The 20,103-nt window shown below is 39.7% G+C and overlaps 2 protein-coding genes across 2 annotated transcripts; both read right to left on the bottom strand.

Annotated features, from left to right (window-relative positions):
* Positions 1 to 379: 379 nt before the first annotated feature.
* LOC104943125 (mediator of RNA polymerase II transcription subunit 24-like) lies at positions 380 to 3,403 on the bottom strand (the record flags this gene model as incomplete). The annotated part of the gene is made up of 9 exons (XM_010768447.1): positions 3,313 to 3,403; positions 2,903 to 3,033; positions 2,717 to 2,799; positions 2,575 to 2,613; positions 2,420 to 2,493; positions 1,761 to 1,984; positions 1,410 to 1,521; positions 1,150 to 1,300; positions 380 to 493 (listed from the first exon to the last, which is right to left on the bottom strand). Coding segments are annotated over exons 2-9 (927 nt in total), but the record flags the coding sequence as incomplete, so codon positions are not given.
* Positions 3,404 to 9,822: 6,419 nt separating this feature from the next.
* On the bottom strand, positions 9,823 to 19,567 carry kcnj12a (potassium inwardly rectifying channel subfamily J member 12a). The gene is made up of 2 exons (XM_010768444.1): positions 19,142 to 19,567; positions 9,823 to 14,203 (listed from the first exon to the last, which is right to left on the bottom strand). Exon 2 carries the CDS (start codon positions 14,082 to 14,084, stop codon positions 12,783 to 12,785), a length of 1,302 nt encoding a protein of 433 aa, XP_010766746.1. The 5' UTR covers positions 14,085 to 14,203; positions 19,142 to 19,567; the 3' UTR covers positions 9,823 to 12,782.
* Between the last annotated feature and the right edge of the window lie 536 nt (positions 19,568 to 20,103).

Here is a 20,103-nt window from a genome sequence, read left to right as displayed (position 1 = left end):
AGTGGAGTACTTCAGGAAAGTCGACGGGGGGGGCTAGTGGAGTACTTCGTGACCACAGAGCGTGAACGCTGTAATAAGCTGTTTTAGCGCAGTTCTCCAGTGAAGGGGGGGGGAGTCTCCCTCCGCAGCCGGTTGGCGTACTTTTGGCACAATTCCGTTGTACAGACCGACGTTAACAGCAGCCCTGTCTGTGCACACGGAGACCGACTCTTAACCGCCTTCTGGAAAAGCCTCACAAGTACGTCGGTACGCAAATGCGCTTTGTGACACAAGTGACGGTACGCATTTCAGATTGTTGCCGCGCATGCGTACCAGTTATGTGCACCCATGCTCATAACAGCTTTTGACCTTATCTCACTCTATACAATGTGTAGATTACCTTGAGGAATGTGAAGGCAGTCCATTTGAGCTCCTCTGTGCCCTCTGGTGACTCGATGAGGCCGGTGAAGCACGCCTTCCAGATCTCCAGGACAAAAAGGGGAGTAGGGACTCGCTGTGGAGGACAGATCATTTGAGAAGACTTTTAATAAAAGAAAAGCTTACACATCTCCCGGCGCAGACTGAAAGCTCATCTCTTTCGACTCCACTTCGAGCGATAGAATTACTAACAAAGCACTTACATACTAACAAAGGACTGGCTTATCTAAAGCTAGTTGAGTAGCACTTGAAATGTTTTGGCTCTATGAAACCTGATGTACTTATATGATTCTGTTTTCTTCAAGTTTGTATCTTCTTGGTCGAATGCACTTATTGTAAGTGGCTTTGGATAAAAGTGTCAGCAAAATGCAATACACGAAGAATGACATACCACATTATATCTAGCTCGTGTATTAGGGAACCTTCAGCTAAATAAAAAGTGTGTCTATCTCTCCCAAGTTACAGCAAGGGCTCGATTTTCTTTGGATTATGCCTGAATTCTTGCAAGAAGAAAACAGCAACATTTATTTAGCAACGCTTATTTCAAAGAACTTACTTACTCTCTCTTCCCTTTTAAAATTCCTATGGAAACACATGACACTGGGAAGAGTTTACTGGAATGATTCGAAATACATTTCCAAGAATGAAGAGACTTCCTTTCCCCTTTATTGTAATCCACCAAGTATTTTAAGAAAGGGTTAACATTACATGTCAATGCTATTACATGTTTACCTGCATTCTCTTGATCATCATCAGCTGCTCCACCAGCGGCTGTGTCTCCCCCGTCAGATTCATGGTCCCTTCCAGCATGATGAAGGCGTGGACCGATGGGAAGGAGGGATGAAACGTAGGCTCACTCTGCTCAGACAGCATCATGGGAATTCTGAGGACAGAGAGAAGAGTTATTTTTCAAGGTACAGGCTGAGTAGCATCAAAACAGAGTTCAATAGAAATGTGTGCTTAAAATGTAGGAATAAAGTGGAAATATTTACCCTTTTACTAGTGACAAGCTTTCCTCTAATTTATTCCTCAGTGTCTGGTTAGTGAGACTGCTGAGGCCCTCCGTTACTCTCAGCACTGATTGCTCCACGTTGCTCCAGGAACCTGGGGACAAATATATATTAGATTCCCAACTCATAACAATAAGGTTGGACTAAAACAGATTGTTTTTAAAGGATCGAATCAGAGGACATCTTACACAATTATATAAACCTTAATGTTTCCAGACAATCACTGGTAATGAAAGGTCTTAGCTAAGAGTAATCTATCTCTTTGGGACAAATATATGTAGTTTCATCCATTTGCGTTTTGCTCAGTCGTATGCACACACACAATCGTCTCACCTTGATCCTCCAGCCGAGCAATGTGAACCAGTGCTCTGTTCTTGGAGCTGTTCATCAGGGTGTGCAGCCTCTCCTGGCAGGCTCTCAGACTGGCCTCTGTGCTGGCTGATGGACCCAGTTCTCTCAGCTTCTCACAGTACCAGGCACAGCCCTGCAGCAGCCACACCACCACGCCCAGCAGAGCCCGACACAGCCCAATGCATTCCTCTGCTTTGCCGTGACAGCTTTACAGTCGAGAGATGAGATTGAATCAGAGTTATTTTAAATTAGAAGACTTTTCAGAACTGTACCATTTATTTTAAAAAGCAACCATTTAAACATAAGGCTTACATAAAACATATTGCAAGCTCAAGCTTCCTGGGCTGCTCACTATGAGTTATTATATATAAGTACAATTTAATAAAAAGGTTAACTTGTGAAACAATAACTTCATTTCTCATTCAGTGGTTTTCTGAATGCATTGTGGCAAGTTATCTGACATAAGTTTGAAAAATAGAAACAACAAATGTCTACGCAAGATATAAATAAACGTAATCGAATCATGTTTACATAAAAAACATAATTTGTTCATTAAAAAAACAAAACATATTTATTATTAAGGATGGGAGATCTTAAATAATGGTAGAGAAAGACACAGTGCCATGGATAATTTCACATACCTGAGACGATGGCAGAACATGTCCATTATCTCCAACAGGGATTTGACACACAGCTCCCGAGAAAAGTCATCAAACTATCAAAACAAAGACATATTAATGAAAATCTTTCATATATAGTAAAATTAACGATGTCATTTTCATCTAGTATAAATTACCTTGCTAAGGGCTGTAAGCACACTGGAATAAGACACCATCTAAGGAGAGAGAAGGTATGTTAACAATGTGACGATTAATACATACATACGGTTTTGCACACAGCTCAGTTACACTATAAGAAAAACACTGCTTTTTGCTCACCTGGGAACTGATGGCATATTTAAGGTAAGACAAAATAAGGGGGTTGGGAGATGGACCAATCATCGCCTGCTCCATCAGGGCCTCTGCAACACACAAACAGCATGTAACGCCACTATATAACTCACAAAAAGTAACCGGTGTAAAGCTAAATAATTAGCATTAGGGCTAGGGAATATCTCCTCTTACCTGCAAGGTTTAGGTAGTCCCATGTTGCTCCCTTTGGAAAGTTTTTCTTGATGTTTATGGCCCACTGGTAGTCACTCCATCGCTCCTTCCATGCCTGCAGAATGGCTTGCTTCAGATTGACCACTTTCATCCTGGTATAAACGAGCAAACAATTTTAAATTACTCAACATTTTGAATACGAGTGCCATTAAAGCTATTTGGCTTCAAACCTCTGTTTGCCATACCACTCAGTGTAGCTTACTTTAGCTTCGTTATTCATATATTGGCTAAGTGACGTTAGCTGTTAGCTGCCGATGCCATTCATTGACTAATACTTTTAGAGAAAGTTGTTTTGCTGGGTGCAAAAATCCATGTATGCCACGGTTAATGAGACCAAACTAAGTCAAATAATTTATAAATGTGATGCTTACCTGACTTTTTTAGTTGTTCAAAACATACAATGTATTTGTTTTTCTGTAGCTCCTCCGCTTCACAATACAAAGAACGCCATATTTGCTGTAAAAGACATGAGCGTTCATTGGTTGATCTTTGGACGTTCCAGTGTTCTTTGCGCTGATTGGTTGGAGAGCGCTCAACGCTCAACGGCAGCAGCGTAGTGATTTAACAATTTCACAAGAGGTCGCACTTTACAAAGTTAGGAGTTAAAGCCCTGCACAAAGTCAGAGGTACTAATGTTAAGGAAAAGTTTATCATGCACTGACTGAAACCAAATTGAAAATAATTACGAATTACGTAATTGCTAGGCCTGGCACGTGTCTAGCTCACAATTGTGTAACCCAACTGTCATTTTAGCTAACTAGCATTTGCATAAATTAAGCTAGGTAAACACAGCTATTTAGCTAGCTGACTTCAGGCAAGAAAAGGAAGTATATTTCAGGTTAGTTTAATTACGTGAGCTTTTTCATACTGCAAATTACTCCTTTTTTAACAAGTGTCTATTCAATGGCGTACAGTGAAATGCTTTGTTGTCTTATGTAACCACCCTTTCATTCATTTGTGTGGTTAACTGAAGTGTTATCTGTTATCTGTTTTCTATGTCAGTTCACTGCCTTTCAACAGGTTATTTTGTTTGTTAGGTCACACCTTTAGAGACGAAAAGAAAAGCAAAACATTTATAGAAAACATTCAAGACCTTAGACATAAGAGACAGCAGATAAATATTTTAATGTGTGAGACCAAATCCAATTAAACGTTTTTGAATATTGGTGCTATTTTTGAGAGATTAAAAACAAACATAACTGTAGAAACTAAACAAGCCACGTGTTATTGAAAATAAATTATTTTTAATATGAATGCATCTACCCAAACACAGCCTGCAGAGCTTTTCTAAGTCTCTCCTTTCCACTTTTGCAGTCATCATGTTAAAAGGGATACTGTTCTCCATATCAAACCTCCCCAACTACTTCAGCGAGATGAAGGTCCTGTATTGAGTCTGTGGCAACAAAGACCCTCATTCTGCCTGACACTGGAGACCTCGTCCTGGCTAGAGCGAGGTCTGTGTCCTGGGACTGTGCGATGCCAGCCAACAAGAGAGGATCCATGCAACCTGGCATAGTCAAGGTAGGCTGGGGATGGAGGGTGTGAGGTGTGCGTGTGTATGTGAAGGTGTATTTGGGGAGAGGTATCTTTTCCCTGTTGCCTTCCATTGAGAACTGCATTAGACAAGGGTGCTGACAGATTTGACTCTACCCCTGGGGAGACCAGAGAGACTTTTAGCCGCAGCTCTGTGTCTGTTCTCATGACTTCACTGCTGAGAGAAACTCAGTTTTGCTGACTTCTATTTTTCCTCTCAGTTAGTGCATGGTTTGCTTAAGTTTGAAACTATTGGTTGTAGCTTAAACCAAATAAATGGGGCTCACTAGAGTTTAGTTTGTGGTACTCAAAGCCCTTCGAAACCACCTTAGAGTGAATACTTTCATTTGTTTATAAAGTATTATATTGGATTAGATGTTCCTCAATATCTCAAATTTAATTTTATAGGTGCTTTGCTCGCCACAGAATAACTCTTAGCTCCAACAACTTGACATTCGATATGTTTGAACCTCAGCACTATACAATAACACTCACAATATGTGGATTGTATTTATTGCGTTTATATGAAAACTATTGATCAAATCCATCGGGGGAAATTGATAGCGTGCTTATTAAAATCTTATTAAAACATATTTACATGGCAAAAGAGGATAATCATTATGAAATAACAGAAGTAAATAATATTTCATGGCGTGTGCCTCTAAGCTGTTGTAGAAGTGTACACACATTACAGTAGGCCTATTCTACTCTTTCAATCTTGCTCTTTCTTTCTTGCTTCCTTGAAAACACGCTGAGGGGCCTTTGGGCAAACACAGGTAATTACCAATGGTGGGGAGCCAGGAAATGATAGAGCCTGTGTTTCCCCTCAGGTTGTCCATTTCCTTTTGCTTCATGAATTAGGATATATGAGGCACCTACTGTAACAGAGAAGACAAGGTACATCATGTGTTGCCATGTAAGTGCTCTAAATTGTACCTTGTCAAGCGAGGATGTTGTCATACTGTATGTTACAAGTGTGACTTACATAATGGCTGTTTTCCAAATTACATCATTTTTCTCTTTACTTTCAGTAGACCTAAGTAGAACGAAGTACTGAACCTGGCTTTGCAAAGTATGTCTGTTGCATTCAGTGTATATACAGTTGGGACATGCTACTTTGTCATAGTATTGCACCTTCAAATTTGATCTTCTTGCTCATACATCTTCTGCACAAAAGGATTGTGGGTCATAATAGCCAGAAAAGCATGCAGGCTAGCATAATGTAACATGCATCCGAATGCAGTAAGTCATCTGGGTGTTTTTTTCAGTGTGTTAGGTTGTACTAAATCTTTTTTGGCATACAAAATAAAATGGTATTATGGGTATTGGAACGCACAGATTCTGTCACTTTTTCACCCACATAGGTGTTTTCAATTGTTTGCCTAATTAGATCCCTTCCCAGGACAGTGTTGGCAAGTTCAGCTGTGCTTGATTGGCATCTTTCTCACTTCCCTGTGACATCATGTGTACAGAGGTCTAATTAGTCAAGTGAAAACACCTGTGTGGACGTGCTTGACAGCTTGTAGTATTTTTGTTAGATAGCCTAGGTGGGTGCTAGTTATTTGGCAAACATTAGTTAAGTCGTCTGCACCTCTGATGTGTCGTTTGAGCACTGTCATTATTTCCTGTGCTTTTCCTTCTTTGTCATCTCATATGTCTTCTATAAAAAAGGCGGATGTGCTGAACTTATTGAGTGATAGGAGGATGTCACCAACCTGCGTTTAAAAGCACTGTGTCCATTTTAAGTCTTTTGGTGTGTACTTGCACCCTTGACAGCTAATGGACACAACACCAGTTGGCTCTTGGTTATTGCAAAGGATGACAAGCGTGGGTACTAGGACGAGGCTGTTGTGTCCATGGGCACTTGAGGGCACTGAGGCCCGGACCTCGGTAATTCTTTCGAGGTGTATATAATAAAACTTGTCAAATATCTGCACATAATTAACAGGGTTCTTTGTAGTACTTCCATTTACTGGCGGTGGGGGCGCTGCACAACTGAGTAGCCTACATTAAAGCAAACAGAAGAAGACAAAATCAATTTATCAACAAACAGCCGCACTCCAGACTTGTACCCATGGATGTATAATAAGGGAAGGTGAAATAAATACTTTACATTAAATTCTTTTCGTGTTGTGTAAATAATGATGTAATGCTTTTGAAAGGCAAAGAATAATAAAAAAATAAATTTATGTATATATTCTGTGTGCACAAACTACAGGTGAACAGCAAACACCAGTGTGATTTTGGTGACAGTACGACTATCTAGGACAGGGGTGTCAAACTCAAGGCCCGGGGGCCAAATCCGGCCCGCGATTTCATTTTATTTGGCCCGCAAGAGCTTCCAAAGAATATAATACGTTTATTATACGGTTACATGCCGATTTACAGAAGCAGGTTGCCCATAAACTACATGTCCCACAATGCATCTTGTTTGCGCACTGAAGAGACTTGCAATTATTTGCCCTGTACTTCTGCTTTCAAATGTAGTTAGTTATTACCCTATCCAATAATAATCCAATTCAGAGGCAATCATGTAATATAATATATTATTTTATATATATATTTATAGATGTATATTTATATAGTTACAACCGGCCCTTTGAGTGCAACCATAATGCTAATGTGGCCCGCGATGAAATTGAGTTTGACACCCCTGATCTAGGACAAAGTTATAGTGGTGGTGCCAAATCCGGCAGTACCAACGCCTGGTCTGCGACATGTGGAAGCCCCTCTTTAGTTTTTCACCTGCTAAGCCCAGAGTACATTTTTTTAGGGGGGCCTGCCCCCGAGCTCCCCTAGCATGTTTTGGACCTCGGTATTTACGAAATCCTGGGTACGGGCCTGGTTGTGTCTCTTCCATTTAGGCAACAACATCAAAAAAAATTATAAGACACTGGATACATTCCCATCACACTTGTGAAGTGTTTAGAAAAACACGTAGTTTGTATATCTTAATTCTATTAATGTCCCTTTATGTGTAACATTATTGTTCTTCTAAAGTACAACTATGTTTAACTCATTTCATACATTCATTTATTACATCAATGCTCATACTTGACTTATTTCAAAACCTTCTATAGTAATACACAAATATATTGTGCATATTAAAATGGAGTTCATCTGATTACTTTGCCTATGTCTAATGACCTATAAAATACATTTTAATTTGCACTAACAGTGTGTCAGAAAGAGTGCCATTATATTTGTGCTATGTTGCCCTTCTGTAACACGATGGGCTTAATTGCTTTGTAGAAGCTAACATCATCTATGCAGAAAAAAGGCGTAGTTAGATAACATAGACCTCAGAGCTCCATCTTAAGTGATACTATCACAGGGAGTACTTTTACTGGTGAAAGTGTTGGCCACAGAGCCACATGCGGCTTGACACTGAAGAGCTTTATATAGCCTCTTCAACACGATTTCCTCTCATTTTACTGTCATCAAGAATCCAGGCTACAGGGATTTCTTCAGCGTTAATTATAACTGGTCTATATGGGCTGGCTGGCTGGCTGGCTGGCAGAAAGCCTGGTTAGGAACATTTCTTGAATCCTTTTGCATTCTTTTACTGGCTTCAGAAGTCTTCTTTCTTCTGATCTTTAACACTTTTATTTTCAATAATGTGAGAACATGTGTGAATCCAGGCCTCAGCTGGCTTAGTTAACTGTTCCCAGGGAGTCACAGGGGGGTAATTCCCGACGGACCCTGGGTGTGAACTTGCTGTAGCGTAATTTCAACAAAATATCCTGACGACATATGAGGAGTTCACCTGATGGTCCGTCGATCCTTTGGCAAAATCGAGCAACGAATAGCACCTAAAACAGCTTTATATCTACAGCCCTGTGGTTCATCTGTGGTTTCACTTGCTGAGAAATAATTAGGTGTCTGAAGTCAGAGTCTACATATCCTAATAGGCTACCTATCCTATCTCAATGGCATGTCTTTGCGATCCCATAGAAACCATCCTATTTACAGGGCAGTTTTCAAGACATGCCCTTAATTACCTAGGACTTCTTCGCGTCTTCTACTATGACATTTCTACAGTTCGACCTAGACTACAGCATTCGGAGAAAATTAAATTCATTTATTTGACCACCACTAATCCTTAAATCTTCACCCTTACTTTATTTCTGTCACACCAAGCCACATAACGCCTAACAAACACTGCCCAGGCCTTCTTAGATAATCAAACTTGAACAATCTTCCAGCATGGCCTCTGTGATCCCAGTGTGCTGAGATACCAGTGGCCAGCATGTTAATCCATCTGTCGCTCACTGTGGGTGATTTAATCACCCCAACCTAAATTATTTAGAAAGAACTGATGGCCACGGATCTCGTGCAAAGAGATTATTTATCACCAGTCTGCCTTTGTTCTGTGGTGCTGCTAATGACACCATTGTAGTAGCTAGCTCAGGTACTCTGTTGCAGAAATGCCACACATTTGATCATAGATAATTCGCATAAAAGTAGATTAAATCTATTCTACATGTTTCATTCAAAAGTATTTTAAGGATATTTTCTAAATCTAATAACATGTTAGATTATAGACCAAATCACTGTATCAGTAGTGATAATGACCATGATATGGGCTTAGTTTTGTTGGACTACAGGTAACAGGAAAATAACAGTACAGAAAGGCCAAATATATGCTTGCAAAAAAAATCTTTGTTTTAGATTTTTTTCCGTCAAAATATCGTCCCCGGTTTCAGTCTAAAGTATCCCGAATTTAAATAAGTGTAAGTCTTTTTTACTTAAAACCATAATGTGCAATAGGGTCTTTTCACAGACACAAGACACGTTTACTTACCATATTATACAGGTCTTACTATTAACATTAAGACACAATAATATTCAAGTAGGCAGTTAAGATTAAGTAACCCTGAAACTGAATGCCATCGTTCATTTTATTATTTACGCCTGTGTTCTCCTTCTTTAACATGAGAAAGGTCAGAGAGAAAGCCCACAGCGAAACAGAATACTTAAAGACATTAAGGTTTCCTCTGTTTTTAGGTAGTAGAATAATAATGATCTCCCAGGTGTTGTGTTACTTCATTGATCTGACAAAGTGAGCCACAGGCCTCTTGCCCAGTTCAGCGGGGCCAAAGGGCCTCTGGCCGCTTGTTGTTTGTGTGTCACAGTGATTAATTGATGAGCCTTCTTGAATAATTGGCCCAAGACCATGAAGTCCTCCGACTGTAGTGACTTCATTCTTGATCTGTTCTCTTAACCCACTCCCCATGGTGATGTATTACCACTTCATTCATCAGCTCAACCATTTTAATACCGATACATGTCTGATGGACCACTCTCAAAAAAGAAAAAGATAAAACAGCTTTTTTTTCACAGTTAGTTTTTAATTGAATAATTTAAATGACTTTGAATTCAAATCAAAAGCCCAGTAGACATAGGAAGACTTCTACAGAGGTCAAAGGTTTTTCCAATCATCCCTTTAAGAGAAATACCTGTTTAATCATGGCAGAAATTAAATTATTGAAAGGTGAGAGAAGAATCATATTTTTGTCTCTCAGTAGAGATTTCATTGTAGTACTCTGATATACACAGATACACATTGATTGCTGTACTCTATCAAAAAGAATTTTGTATAAAAATAATCAGGTTTGTTCAGCCTGGCTGCTCCCTAATACATGTTATATTTTGACTACGCTTTTTACACTATAAACCTTTATATTTAGCTAAAACATGTGTGTGTTTCTTTTATTTAAGGGCTCAGGTGGGCAACATCAAAGCAAAAACAATCTTGGAAAGAATTATTCAGTTAAAATGCTTTTTGTTTTGACCACTGAGGAGGTGCAGTCTTCACACATCAGTGTTTCTTACCTTCTCAGAAGGCAATGAGCACAATACATGTTTAAGGATGGGTAAAGAACACTCACTTATTAGCCAAAAAATGCTCTTTATATTTTACTACATCCCACAATCTTCTAAAAAAAAAAGCAACATATAACATAGAGTCAAGAATACCGGGTTAAATGACTATAAAGAAAATATTAGTCATTGTGACCAACATAACAACCATTGTTTGGTTCTCTGTGTTTTTCACCATTTCCTATAGATTCCCTTCTTTACTCATTAGTAATCTTTAATCAGTTAAATGAAAGTGTTCCACAGGGGCATGAGGTATTAGATAAACTGGACTTGATAAACAGAAACTAATAAACCTGTCCGTAAACCTGTAGAATTCTGACTTGGCATATAGAATAAGGGATCATTTTTAAATGCCAAGAAAAAAAGTTGTCATGCATTATAGTTGTTTCTCTTAAACTACATAGTTATAGCTGATGATTGAATATATATCTACAACTTAAATGTTTAATTGATCCGGTTTTGACTTGAAATTAAACCGGGATTTGCTTGAACTAATGCCATATCTTTCAGAATTTCCTAACAGCTTTAAAGTGGACACTCAAAGAGCTTTTTGGAATATATAACTATCCATTTTTCAAGATCAGTCTGAACAGTTTTTGGAAGAAAACCTTGGGAACAATCATTTCAAAACGTAAGTCTAAGCTACACTCTTTACTTTGGTATCATATCTGAGAAATCATATGCATACAAGTACAATAAAAACGAAAGAATGCAGGATCATTCTCCTAACGCCATGCCTTAAAATTGTTATCTGAGAATCAAAAATATGCACATTCATGTTCAGTGAATTACAATAAATGAAATGAATTCAGACAGTTGTGCTTAGTGTTATTGCTTCCATTCAGACCTTGGTCCAGTGTCATCGCATTAACGTCTTGGCAACTTCTCGCCAAATTACATTAATAATATAAGAGTAACATATTTGTGTTTAACTGTTGCTAAAGTTAATCTAATTTGAAAGCAATGACAGTGATAACAGGTTTTTAGCCAAACGTAGTCTCGCTCACATTCATTTAATCCCTTATACGATATATTTGTTATAATATATTTCAATAATATTTTGTCATCATCTATAACCCAGGTAAAGAAACAATATAAAGAGCATTTAAATTCAACCACTGATGATTTCAAGTGAATAGAAATGTAGGGCAAACTAATGCTGGCTAACACGTTTGGACTATAAATAGATTTTGATAAACACAACAGCTATTCTTAGAAATAGAGTTTTCTTTTAATTTCAGGCTAAACGTAATAAATGGATTTAATGTAATAACTTGATTTAATTCCACACTAAACCCTAAAGGATTTCTGGCCCCTGATACTGTTAACTATATGCATAGATTCCTTTTTAAGGAGGACAAAACCATTCATTGTAATCGATCTATGCCAGTTTGTTACGGTCTGATTTCCATATGTAATGAAAGAAAACTGGAAATAACTACCAACATTTTCATATTTTAATAGTAAAATGACCTTTGATGGCGCATTGCTTCGTTGGGTTACAAATTGCCGCTATTTCATAAACTTGGTTTTGCAATCTTTTCTTGCAAAAATATATTTTGTGATCTACAAAATGTGTATTTAAGACGACTGTCCTACCATTTGTGCTTTAGTTTAGTTTGACCTGATTACTAATGATTGTACATGACAGCGTTTGTGCAAACCAGTGCAGCCGGTCATGGTGTTGGTGGCTTGTTGTTTTTAAGATATGAGGCTTTGACAGGTTATTTATAGAGTTGATCTCTATACAATTTCAGTTCTGTCCAACATACTCTTATGTTCTTCATAGTGCAATCAATAGAGCCCCACTCTCCCTACATAGGTCGATTTTTGGAACCGCACTGATACTAATGAAGTGTTTGAATTATGTTTTCCTCAGTGGCTCTGTTTTTTCTATCACGGCTCATTGCATCTAAAAGCTGCAATGCACTTATTTGTGTCATTGAACACACATCAAGCAAACTACAGCAATGTGAGGAGAGCTTTAAAGAAACCTTGTTACACCTTTATTCGTGCCCAAGAAGAAGTTCAAATAATGTACTTTTGAGAGGGGTTTATAGAACCGATGATACTGCACACAAAACATAACTTACCTAAGCGATTTATTTACACCTAAGGTTTGATTATTTGGTTACGTCGTAATAGTTTTTGTTCATTGAACACGCTCAACTCAAAGTGACCATGTGAAAAAAGATTCAAGTTTCCATTCAGGAAGAAGGTCTTCTCCTAGCCTCTTCCTTGATTGTAGACATTCATTACCACAATTGTCTTATCTGCGTGCTTCTGATTTCCCCCATGTCTTCCAGTTAAGTACCTTTTAGTGTCACCATATTTCTTTTCCAGCATTCAGCTTTTCCTATGGCACTTTGCATTGTTCTGCATTTTTACCCTTGGTTAAAGTTGAGCCAAGGTCAATGGGTATGGGTCATATTTCCGACTCTCTTCGATACGACCTTTGATCCAGCGCCCTGGTGGCCTGTAAGCGTTCAAACTCATGTCGGCTGTTTCTGTCTGGACTGAGGTTCGCCAGCGGCCTGCTACTACCACCTACTTCCTCTTCCTCATCATCGCGGCTTAGGAAGGCAAGCTCGTTTTCATAGCAGAACGAGTTTGTGCTGGGGACTAAGAACTTGTTCTCCACCATTTCCTTGGCACTGCAGCGGGGGGTGGACGGCACCTCGTAGGTTTTGTGAAAGTGAGAGTAATCCACCTTGTACACGTTCTTCTCCTCAAACAAGACAGGCTCGAAACGGTGACCCCAAAGAACTTCCGAGGCCAAGTAGGAGCTGCGAGCCTGCGTGGTCATTGCCGTCGCTTCAACCATCCCCTCCAAGATGACGACAATCTCAAAGTCCGCTGTCTCCAAGTCCTGTTTGCTGATTCCAAATAGGGGGCTCTCCTCATCTATCTCATGGAGAATAGTGATGGGTGAAACCAAGAAAATCCTATCCAGGCCTTTATCAAATCCCACATTGATGTCTATCTGGTCCAGAGGAATGTATTCCCCCTCATCAGTGATCCGAGGTTTGATCAGCTGTGCCCTGACATGGGCCTCTACAATGTGACTTTTGCGGAGGTTTCCTACCCTCCACATGAGGCACAGCTTTCCATCCCGCATGGCAATGAGAGCATTGTGGCTAAACAACAGTGTCTGTGCTCGCTTCTTAGGCCGGGCCATCTTGGCCATGATTGCGCCAATCATGAAGCAGTCAATGATGCAGCCCATTATGGACTGGAAGACCACCATGAAGACAGCCATCGGGCACTCTTCAGTGACACAGCGATAGCCATACCCTATGGTAGACTGTGTTTCAATGGAGAACAGAAAGGCTGCCACAAATCCATTGACCTGTAGGACACATGGAGTGAAGTTGTCATCTCCAGCGGGGTTGTCCAGATCTCCATGAAGCAGAGCAATGACCCAAAAGGCTAAACCAAAGGCAAGCCAGGAGAGAACAAACACAAGAGTGAAGACGACCAGCATCCATCGCCATCGAATATCGACACATGTGGTGAAGATGTCGGCCATGTAGCGCTGCGACTTATCTTCCATATTGGCAAACTGCACATTGCACTGGCCATTCTTTTTGACAAAACGGTTGCGGCACTTGCGCCGTGTGTGGATCTTGCCATTGCCAAAGCCGTTCATGCCATGCATGGTAGAGAGGCGGAGGCCCTCTTCCTCGGATGACACAATGCTGTAGCCGTTTATCCGTCCAACACTCATGCTATCGGCAACGCCTCCAGATGCAGGGTCCGTGCAGAAAGGCGGCCCCTTGCAGATTGTTTACTGGCTGAGTTGCATTTGAGTAAGTCAAAGAGAGGGAGCTGGGTGGGATCCAATCCCTGTAGAGAGAGGCAGAAGAGGAAAACAATGTGAGTGTCTACCTGTCACATAACGGACAAATAAAAGCATTCCCCTGTACGAAACATCACAAAAGAACCGACCATTGAAGCTTGAGTGGCAAAACATTGTAAAACATACATAATAGAATTCATCTTTTCAATCAATAACTCTTTAAGAGCCCAAATGACCAAGTCACCATCATCACCTACAGTTGTTTACATTTTCTACTTATTTGAATAAAACATTTTATTTTCGTGTAGGATATTCTTGAAAGATCTGCATTAAATTAAGTTCATTTAGATTTTTGATACGACTGACTATTTGACCATTTATTTAACGTTACAATTTATTGTTTATTACTGAACTTAGCTTAGCCTCTGATGAGTTAATCCTTACATAATCAACTATAATAAAAATCAATATGGTGTTGATGATAGCAGTAACAGTAAAGCCATCAGTATTGTCAATATTGTTATGGGAATAATTTTGTTCCCTTATCCCAGGGTTGTAGTTTATTATCCATAACGGTGGTTACTTCAGTTCATTCACAGTCTTTCTCCCCGCCATCTTGCTCTCTTTAAACATCACGACTCAAAATCCAATTGGCCCTCTCTGAAGGGTCCTCGTGTCTTTTGATGTCGGCTGTGTAAGTGAAGAGCTGGCCTCACAGCAGATCCACTTCGGTCACATGGCATTTCCTGGGCTTTGCTCTCTCAAATGATGGAGAAGGTTAGCAGAGGAGACAAACTAAGTCATCTATAACAGATGTTTATTATTAGGTAAAGAAAAAATGCACCTTCAGTTAAGTCACTACTTGTATATACAGTCGTCACACATCCATCAACCTGGACTCTGTGCTTTCTTTAAAAAACCTTTTTAGGGAAGTACATGGGGATGTGTTTGTGTATTTAAATACGCCCCTCTGGGACTTGTATGTGTGCCACTGTACATGCAGTTGCAGATGCTGTGATCAGGGTTGGAGAGCAAAGGACTATTTATCTGACCCCATTCTGTAAAATGCTCAGTGTTATTAATCATGTTTTGAGGATGCGGTACATTCATCGCATCTCCCCAGGGTGCTCCATACAACTAGATATCTCCCCTGTGCAATGCCCTGTATAACATTTTTAGGAATTACATACTGGATTTTGATCTTACAAGAATACATTTGGAAGATTACACTAACGGCATACTAGATAATGTTTTGAATTGTGAGTTTGGAAGATATTGAATTTGCAAAATGCTGTTAAATAATTGTCTTTTGGTTGTACAGCTGATAACCTGGTCACTGCGCTAGATTTCCAGCCTCAGGGTCAAAGAGTTTTGCCCCTGGGGGCTGCACTGAGGCCCCTCTGGGTGCAGGCAGCTTTTATCGCCTGGCCACATCCATTCTGTGACTGCTTGCCTGATTCGGGCCCTGAAGAATTTACAGTTCACTCATGTACGTTCCCAAATCCCGGGTGCCCTGCTGTCTGCCACACACTCACACCTATCCCCTTCCTCTACTCACACTCTTTCACGAGAATGTTCTCCCGATTACTAGATTGCCTCATCATGCACAATCCTAAAATTGTCCCTTTGGGCTACAAACACCTGTATCAAAACTACATCCTGTAGCTAAATGTTATATCCTTTTTTTATACTTCCAAAGGCTCTTTTTTTGCCTTTTTACACTGCATTCCCTAAAGAGCACAGCTGTTACAGCTAAAAATAGTTATCCTTCCACTCATCTCACACGTGTACATCTGTTAACCAAGCTGGATGGTCTCATCTTTTGAATTCTATATAGCATCTGACTTTTATACAAACACTTTAATGAGGTGTTTGCTCCTCATTGGCTCACCTGTGTAGCGGCAGGTGGTCTTTGCTCTATGACGGCATAATCACGCCCGCTGTGTTACAGACAAATCTTTAGCCTGATCATCGGCTTAGCATTTCACATTATACATCGTGCTCTCTACAGTACACACATGATCTGACCGGCCTCTCCATATCTTACTGCAGTCGTCAGTGTCAGGTGTCCAGTGAGTTGGTCAAATGAAAGTGAAAACCCTCCCTACGTCTTTGGAGCCATCAGACAAGTGCCTTAGAGTTTCACCACATGAAGCAAGCCTTCGCTGTAGCTACACGAGAAGCTCTTATATCAGATTGAGAGGTTGTACATGTAAGGATTGAGTGGACATGGTACTTAAAGATGAATCTTTCTCACTAACCCTTTGACTTTGATTTGACATTAGTCTTAACTGTGCCAAAACGCTTGACATTAGATTAAGCAACTGCTAGTGACAGCCGAATGGCTATGAATCTTAATTACCTTCATTTAAATGAATTAGAAGTTAAAAGGGCAATTGGTATTTCTTTAGCCATATAACAGTAATAAGAGGTAGGGCTCATATGTCATTGAGAAGCTGGTATTCAAATTAAACATTTCTGGAACCCACGATTCGAACCTGCTATTACCCACACATAATGTTTTTTTCTAACAAACAAAAACAACTAGAAAACTGCTGTTGTCACATTTGTGCGGATATAGTCTTTGTATTGAGAGGCATGTTAATGCTTGTGAAAGGGATAGCAGATTCCAATCCTGTTTAGAATACATGTGCATCTTTGATTAATAAGGCAGGACAAGGACAGTGACTTCCACCCCAGCCAATCATTTCATGAATAACCTTTAGTGACCTTGTCTGCTGTGTGTGTTCTCGTGGAGTTTATAGAGGAGCTACTAAGGGAGACGATAAGCTCGCAGCTGATTGCGGTGAATAGAATGAATAATTGGATGTTAAAAAGAATGAAGGGGATTTGGAGGAACAATGCGGTGTAGTGGGAGGGGGGGCACTTCATCTCAAGACAAGCAAGCAGGAAACTGAGCTCAACCACTAGCATCCCGGCCCACCTCCCAAGGCCATTGTAAAGGAAGAGCTGCGGTTCAGGTGTCATTGTGTTTTCCTATAGCTCACCACGCGGAACTCGTCTCGTCTCAAGTGACCTTCAGGTATTTTCCTATAGAAAGTAACACCACCATTGTCTAATTGACGGTATCTTCTACAAACTAGCTCCCAGTGTTGAAATGTTATGCAATAATTGTCTTTTGGTGGTTTCACTGCTAGCAAAGAGACATATAAGTAAGATGCAGACCTGGAGGCTGTTAGACTCGATTATGTAGGCCATCTCAGGTGGTTGTTGAGAGAAGTGGTAGAGAGAGGTGTTCATACAGGACTGATTCACCCTCAGCTGCCATATGCATAGAGATCCAAATCTGTCACCTTTTTTGCTGCACCTGAAGCTTTTGCACCCTTCAAACACCTGGTTTCCATTCATTGACCACATGGGAGCTTTTTCATTACGTTTTTTTTTATTATTTGCACCCATTCACAAAAGCTGACTCAGCCATATCACACCTGAACTCTATGATTTCCAATTTAAAGCAACACCTGTTGGTTAACACTCACTCACTTGGATATATTTATTTTTTAAAAAGGATAGATATTTCTTAACCAGTATTACAAGTCCATGTTTTTGATATTATAATGAACCCCTTTTGTCGGTGTGTTTGTATTTGATGTTTTGAGTGCTAAATATCCCACAAGTGAATCAAAACTGTACTCGGATGAAAAACAGGATGAGGTCATTGTTGCATAATATTTTTCTCTTCATCCTCTGTCTCTTTTGTCCTCACACATCAGTGATTTCTTTATGCACTCATAGAATAGAGCAGTACCTGAAGCAACACATTGATCCATTACTACCTGCTCATGTCTGCCCTCTGTTATATCATGCTAAATGACATGCTATGATATAACGCTCTCAAATAAAAAGTGCTCTAAATGTAACCAGTTCATTTATTCAGAGAGTGTTTGTTTGTTGAACTTGAATTGGGAAGATCCAGAAAATAGTGTTTACGTTGACTTTGTTTGTTATTTGACGTGTTTCACCATCCAGGCCTAAAACCAATGGTTCTTTTATTTAATTTCCACTATAAAAAAGTCTATCTAATCTAAAGACTAATGACTACATTTCAAATTGGTATCCTAAAAAAGCTTATTGTGTCTGCAACTTCTCAATAAACCAATTATTTAGTTTCCAATAGAAAGAAACAATTGCATTTATAAGCTGTCGAGCTCTGATATGGATCAAGACGATTTAGAGTTGTTGGTGACGACATATTAGATTTGTGTTCGACTCAAACTTTCGATGTTGACATCTTTGTTTTGACTGATGGCTTTTCAGTTTTGTTGTGTCTGCTTTCTTGTACGTACTCTGATTCTTGGCTCACTTGTTGTTTTTTTTAACCCTTTGAGAGATTATTGGCCATCTCAAAATCTAAGAATAGGATTTAAAGATGATTAATCTTACTTTAGACTCTGGATAAATCTGCATAATTTAGAATTATGTAAAGGTGATTAATCCTGCTTATAAATCTGGGCAGATCTGCATATTTTTTAAATAGTGTGTTCATTCACGTATACATTAAAAGCTCCATACTGTAGTGAATATATTTATGTGTAAGTAAGTAAGTAACATTATTTACTGTTTTATTTCTATATTACATCACAGTGGATATCAAATGAACACTATACAGCAAAGACTTTCAGCTTTCATTTGTGATGTTTACATTCAAAATAAATACATAATCCTAGCATTTGTGCATTGTTCATACATTTGCTTTCAATTCTAGGGAATAACATAATTTACGTTGGATTGTAAATCCTTTAAAAGCAATGCAATTCATTAATTGTATATGCTGTTTCTGATAGAATTTAAAAAATATATATTTATGAATCCATATAATTAGATGTCTAATTTCGAAAGGTGAATGTTTGAGTGTATATAATGCCATCCAGTGCTACTTTTAAAAACGACATCTATGATATCAGGCAATAATGATGTCACCATCAGGCTGCAACTTGTAGTGAAGTTTCCTGTCCTTCTCTTACCTTTTATCTCCACCTGTCCTCCTCGGGCTGCAGGATTAAAGGTGCTCTCTTCTCTCCCGGTTGTCCCTGTTAACCAAACTGAGGCATTCTTTGCACCTGCCGCCGCAGCTGCTGCTTCTCTGAGCGCTACTCTAACGCTGGAGAAAACCACTCCATCATCTTCAGCACCAGGCACAGACCCCCTTTGAATTTCTTCATCCTTGCCTGATCTCGCCTCTTCCCAGGTGGTGTCGCAGGCTGAATCTCACCAGAACCTCGGGCCGAGACACCTCTTGTGGAAACAGGTAGGAAGCGTTAGGCGAGGATTATCCCACTGAAATGATGACAGGTTTTTGTATCTCCATCTTCTGAGGCAGTTTCTTCAGCTGGTCTTCTGCTCATCCTTCAACATCATTAGTCCTGTCCTTCACATTTGCCCTAAAACTGTACAATACTCCCTCAGTGGTTACGAACTGAACAGCTCTCTATCAATCTTTTGCAATCTGATCTAGTTGGACTGCTCTCTCTCTCTTTCTCCCTCTGACTATTTCTTCGCTTCCTCCCTCCCTCCAGTGGTGTCACAGACGCTGCCATTTGCAGCCTCCCTCCCTCCCTCTCTTTTTCTCTCTCTCTCTCTCTCTCTCTCCCTGTTTCTCTCGCTGTCTCTCTCCCTCCCTCCCTCCCACATCATGGCACTACCAGTTGACAGCCACTTGATGCTCAGACGTATCATTCAGAAAACACAAGCAGACAATCCACCATTGTATTTGATCAGATGTTAATCAGAAGTAAATGGAAGCAGCGTGACGAACAAGAAAAGGCTTTTACAATGGCTTCCCACATACAATTCAAACCTCTCTTTCAAGCCCTTCTGCTCTACTTTTACCCTAAGGCGAATTCTGTTATCCCAACATTTAACTTCAAAGATTACAGCTCAATAAATACGTTAAAAAAAAAGCAACAATCAGCAACAGGTGAGAATG

Source organism: Notothenia coriiceps, unplaced genomic scaffold, assembly GCF_000735185.1.
Source record: "Notothenia coriiceps isolate Sejong01 unplaced genomic scaffold, NC01 NC01_scaffold00005756, whole genome shotgun sequence".
Taxonomy (NCBI): Eukaryota; Metazoa; Chordata; class Actinopteri; order Perciformes; family Nototheniidae; genus Notothenia; species Notothenia coriiceps.
This window is presented reverse-complemented; position numbering and strand designations above follow the sequence as displayed.

Bases quoted from the DNA above. Each gene is read 5' to 3' on its own strand.
- kcnj12a (XM_010768444.1), bottom strand. From the start codon at position 14,084: ATGAGTGTTGGACGGATAAACGGCTACAGCATTGTGTCATCCGAGGAA.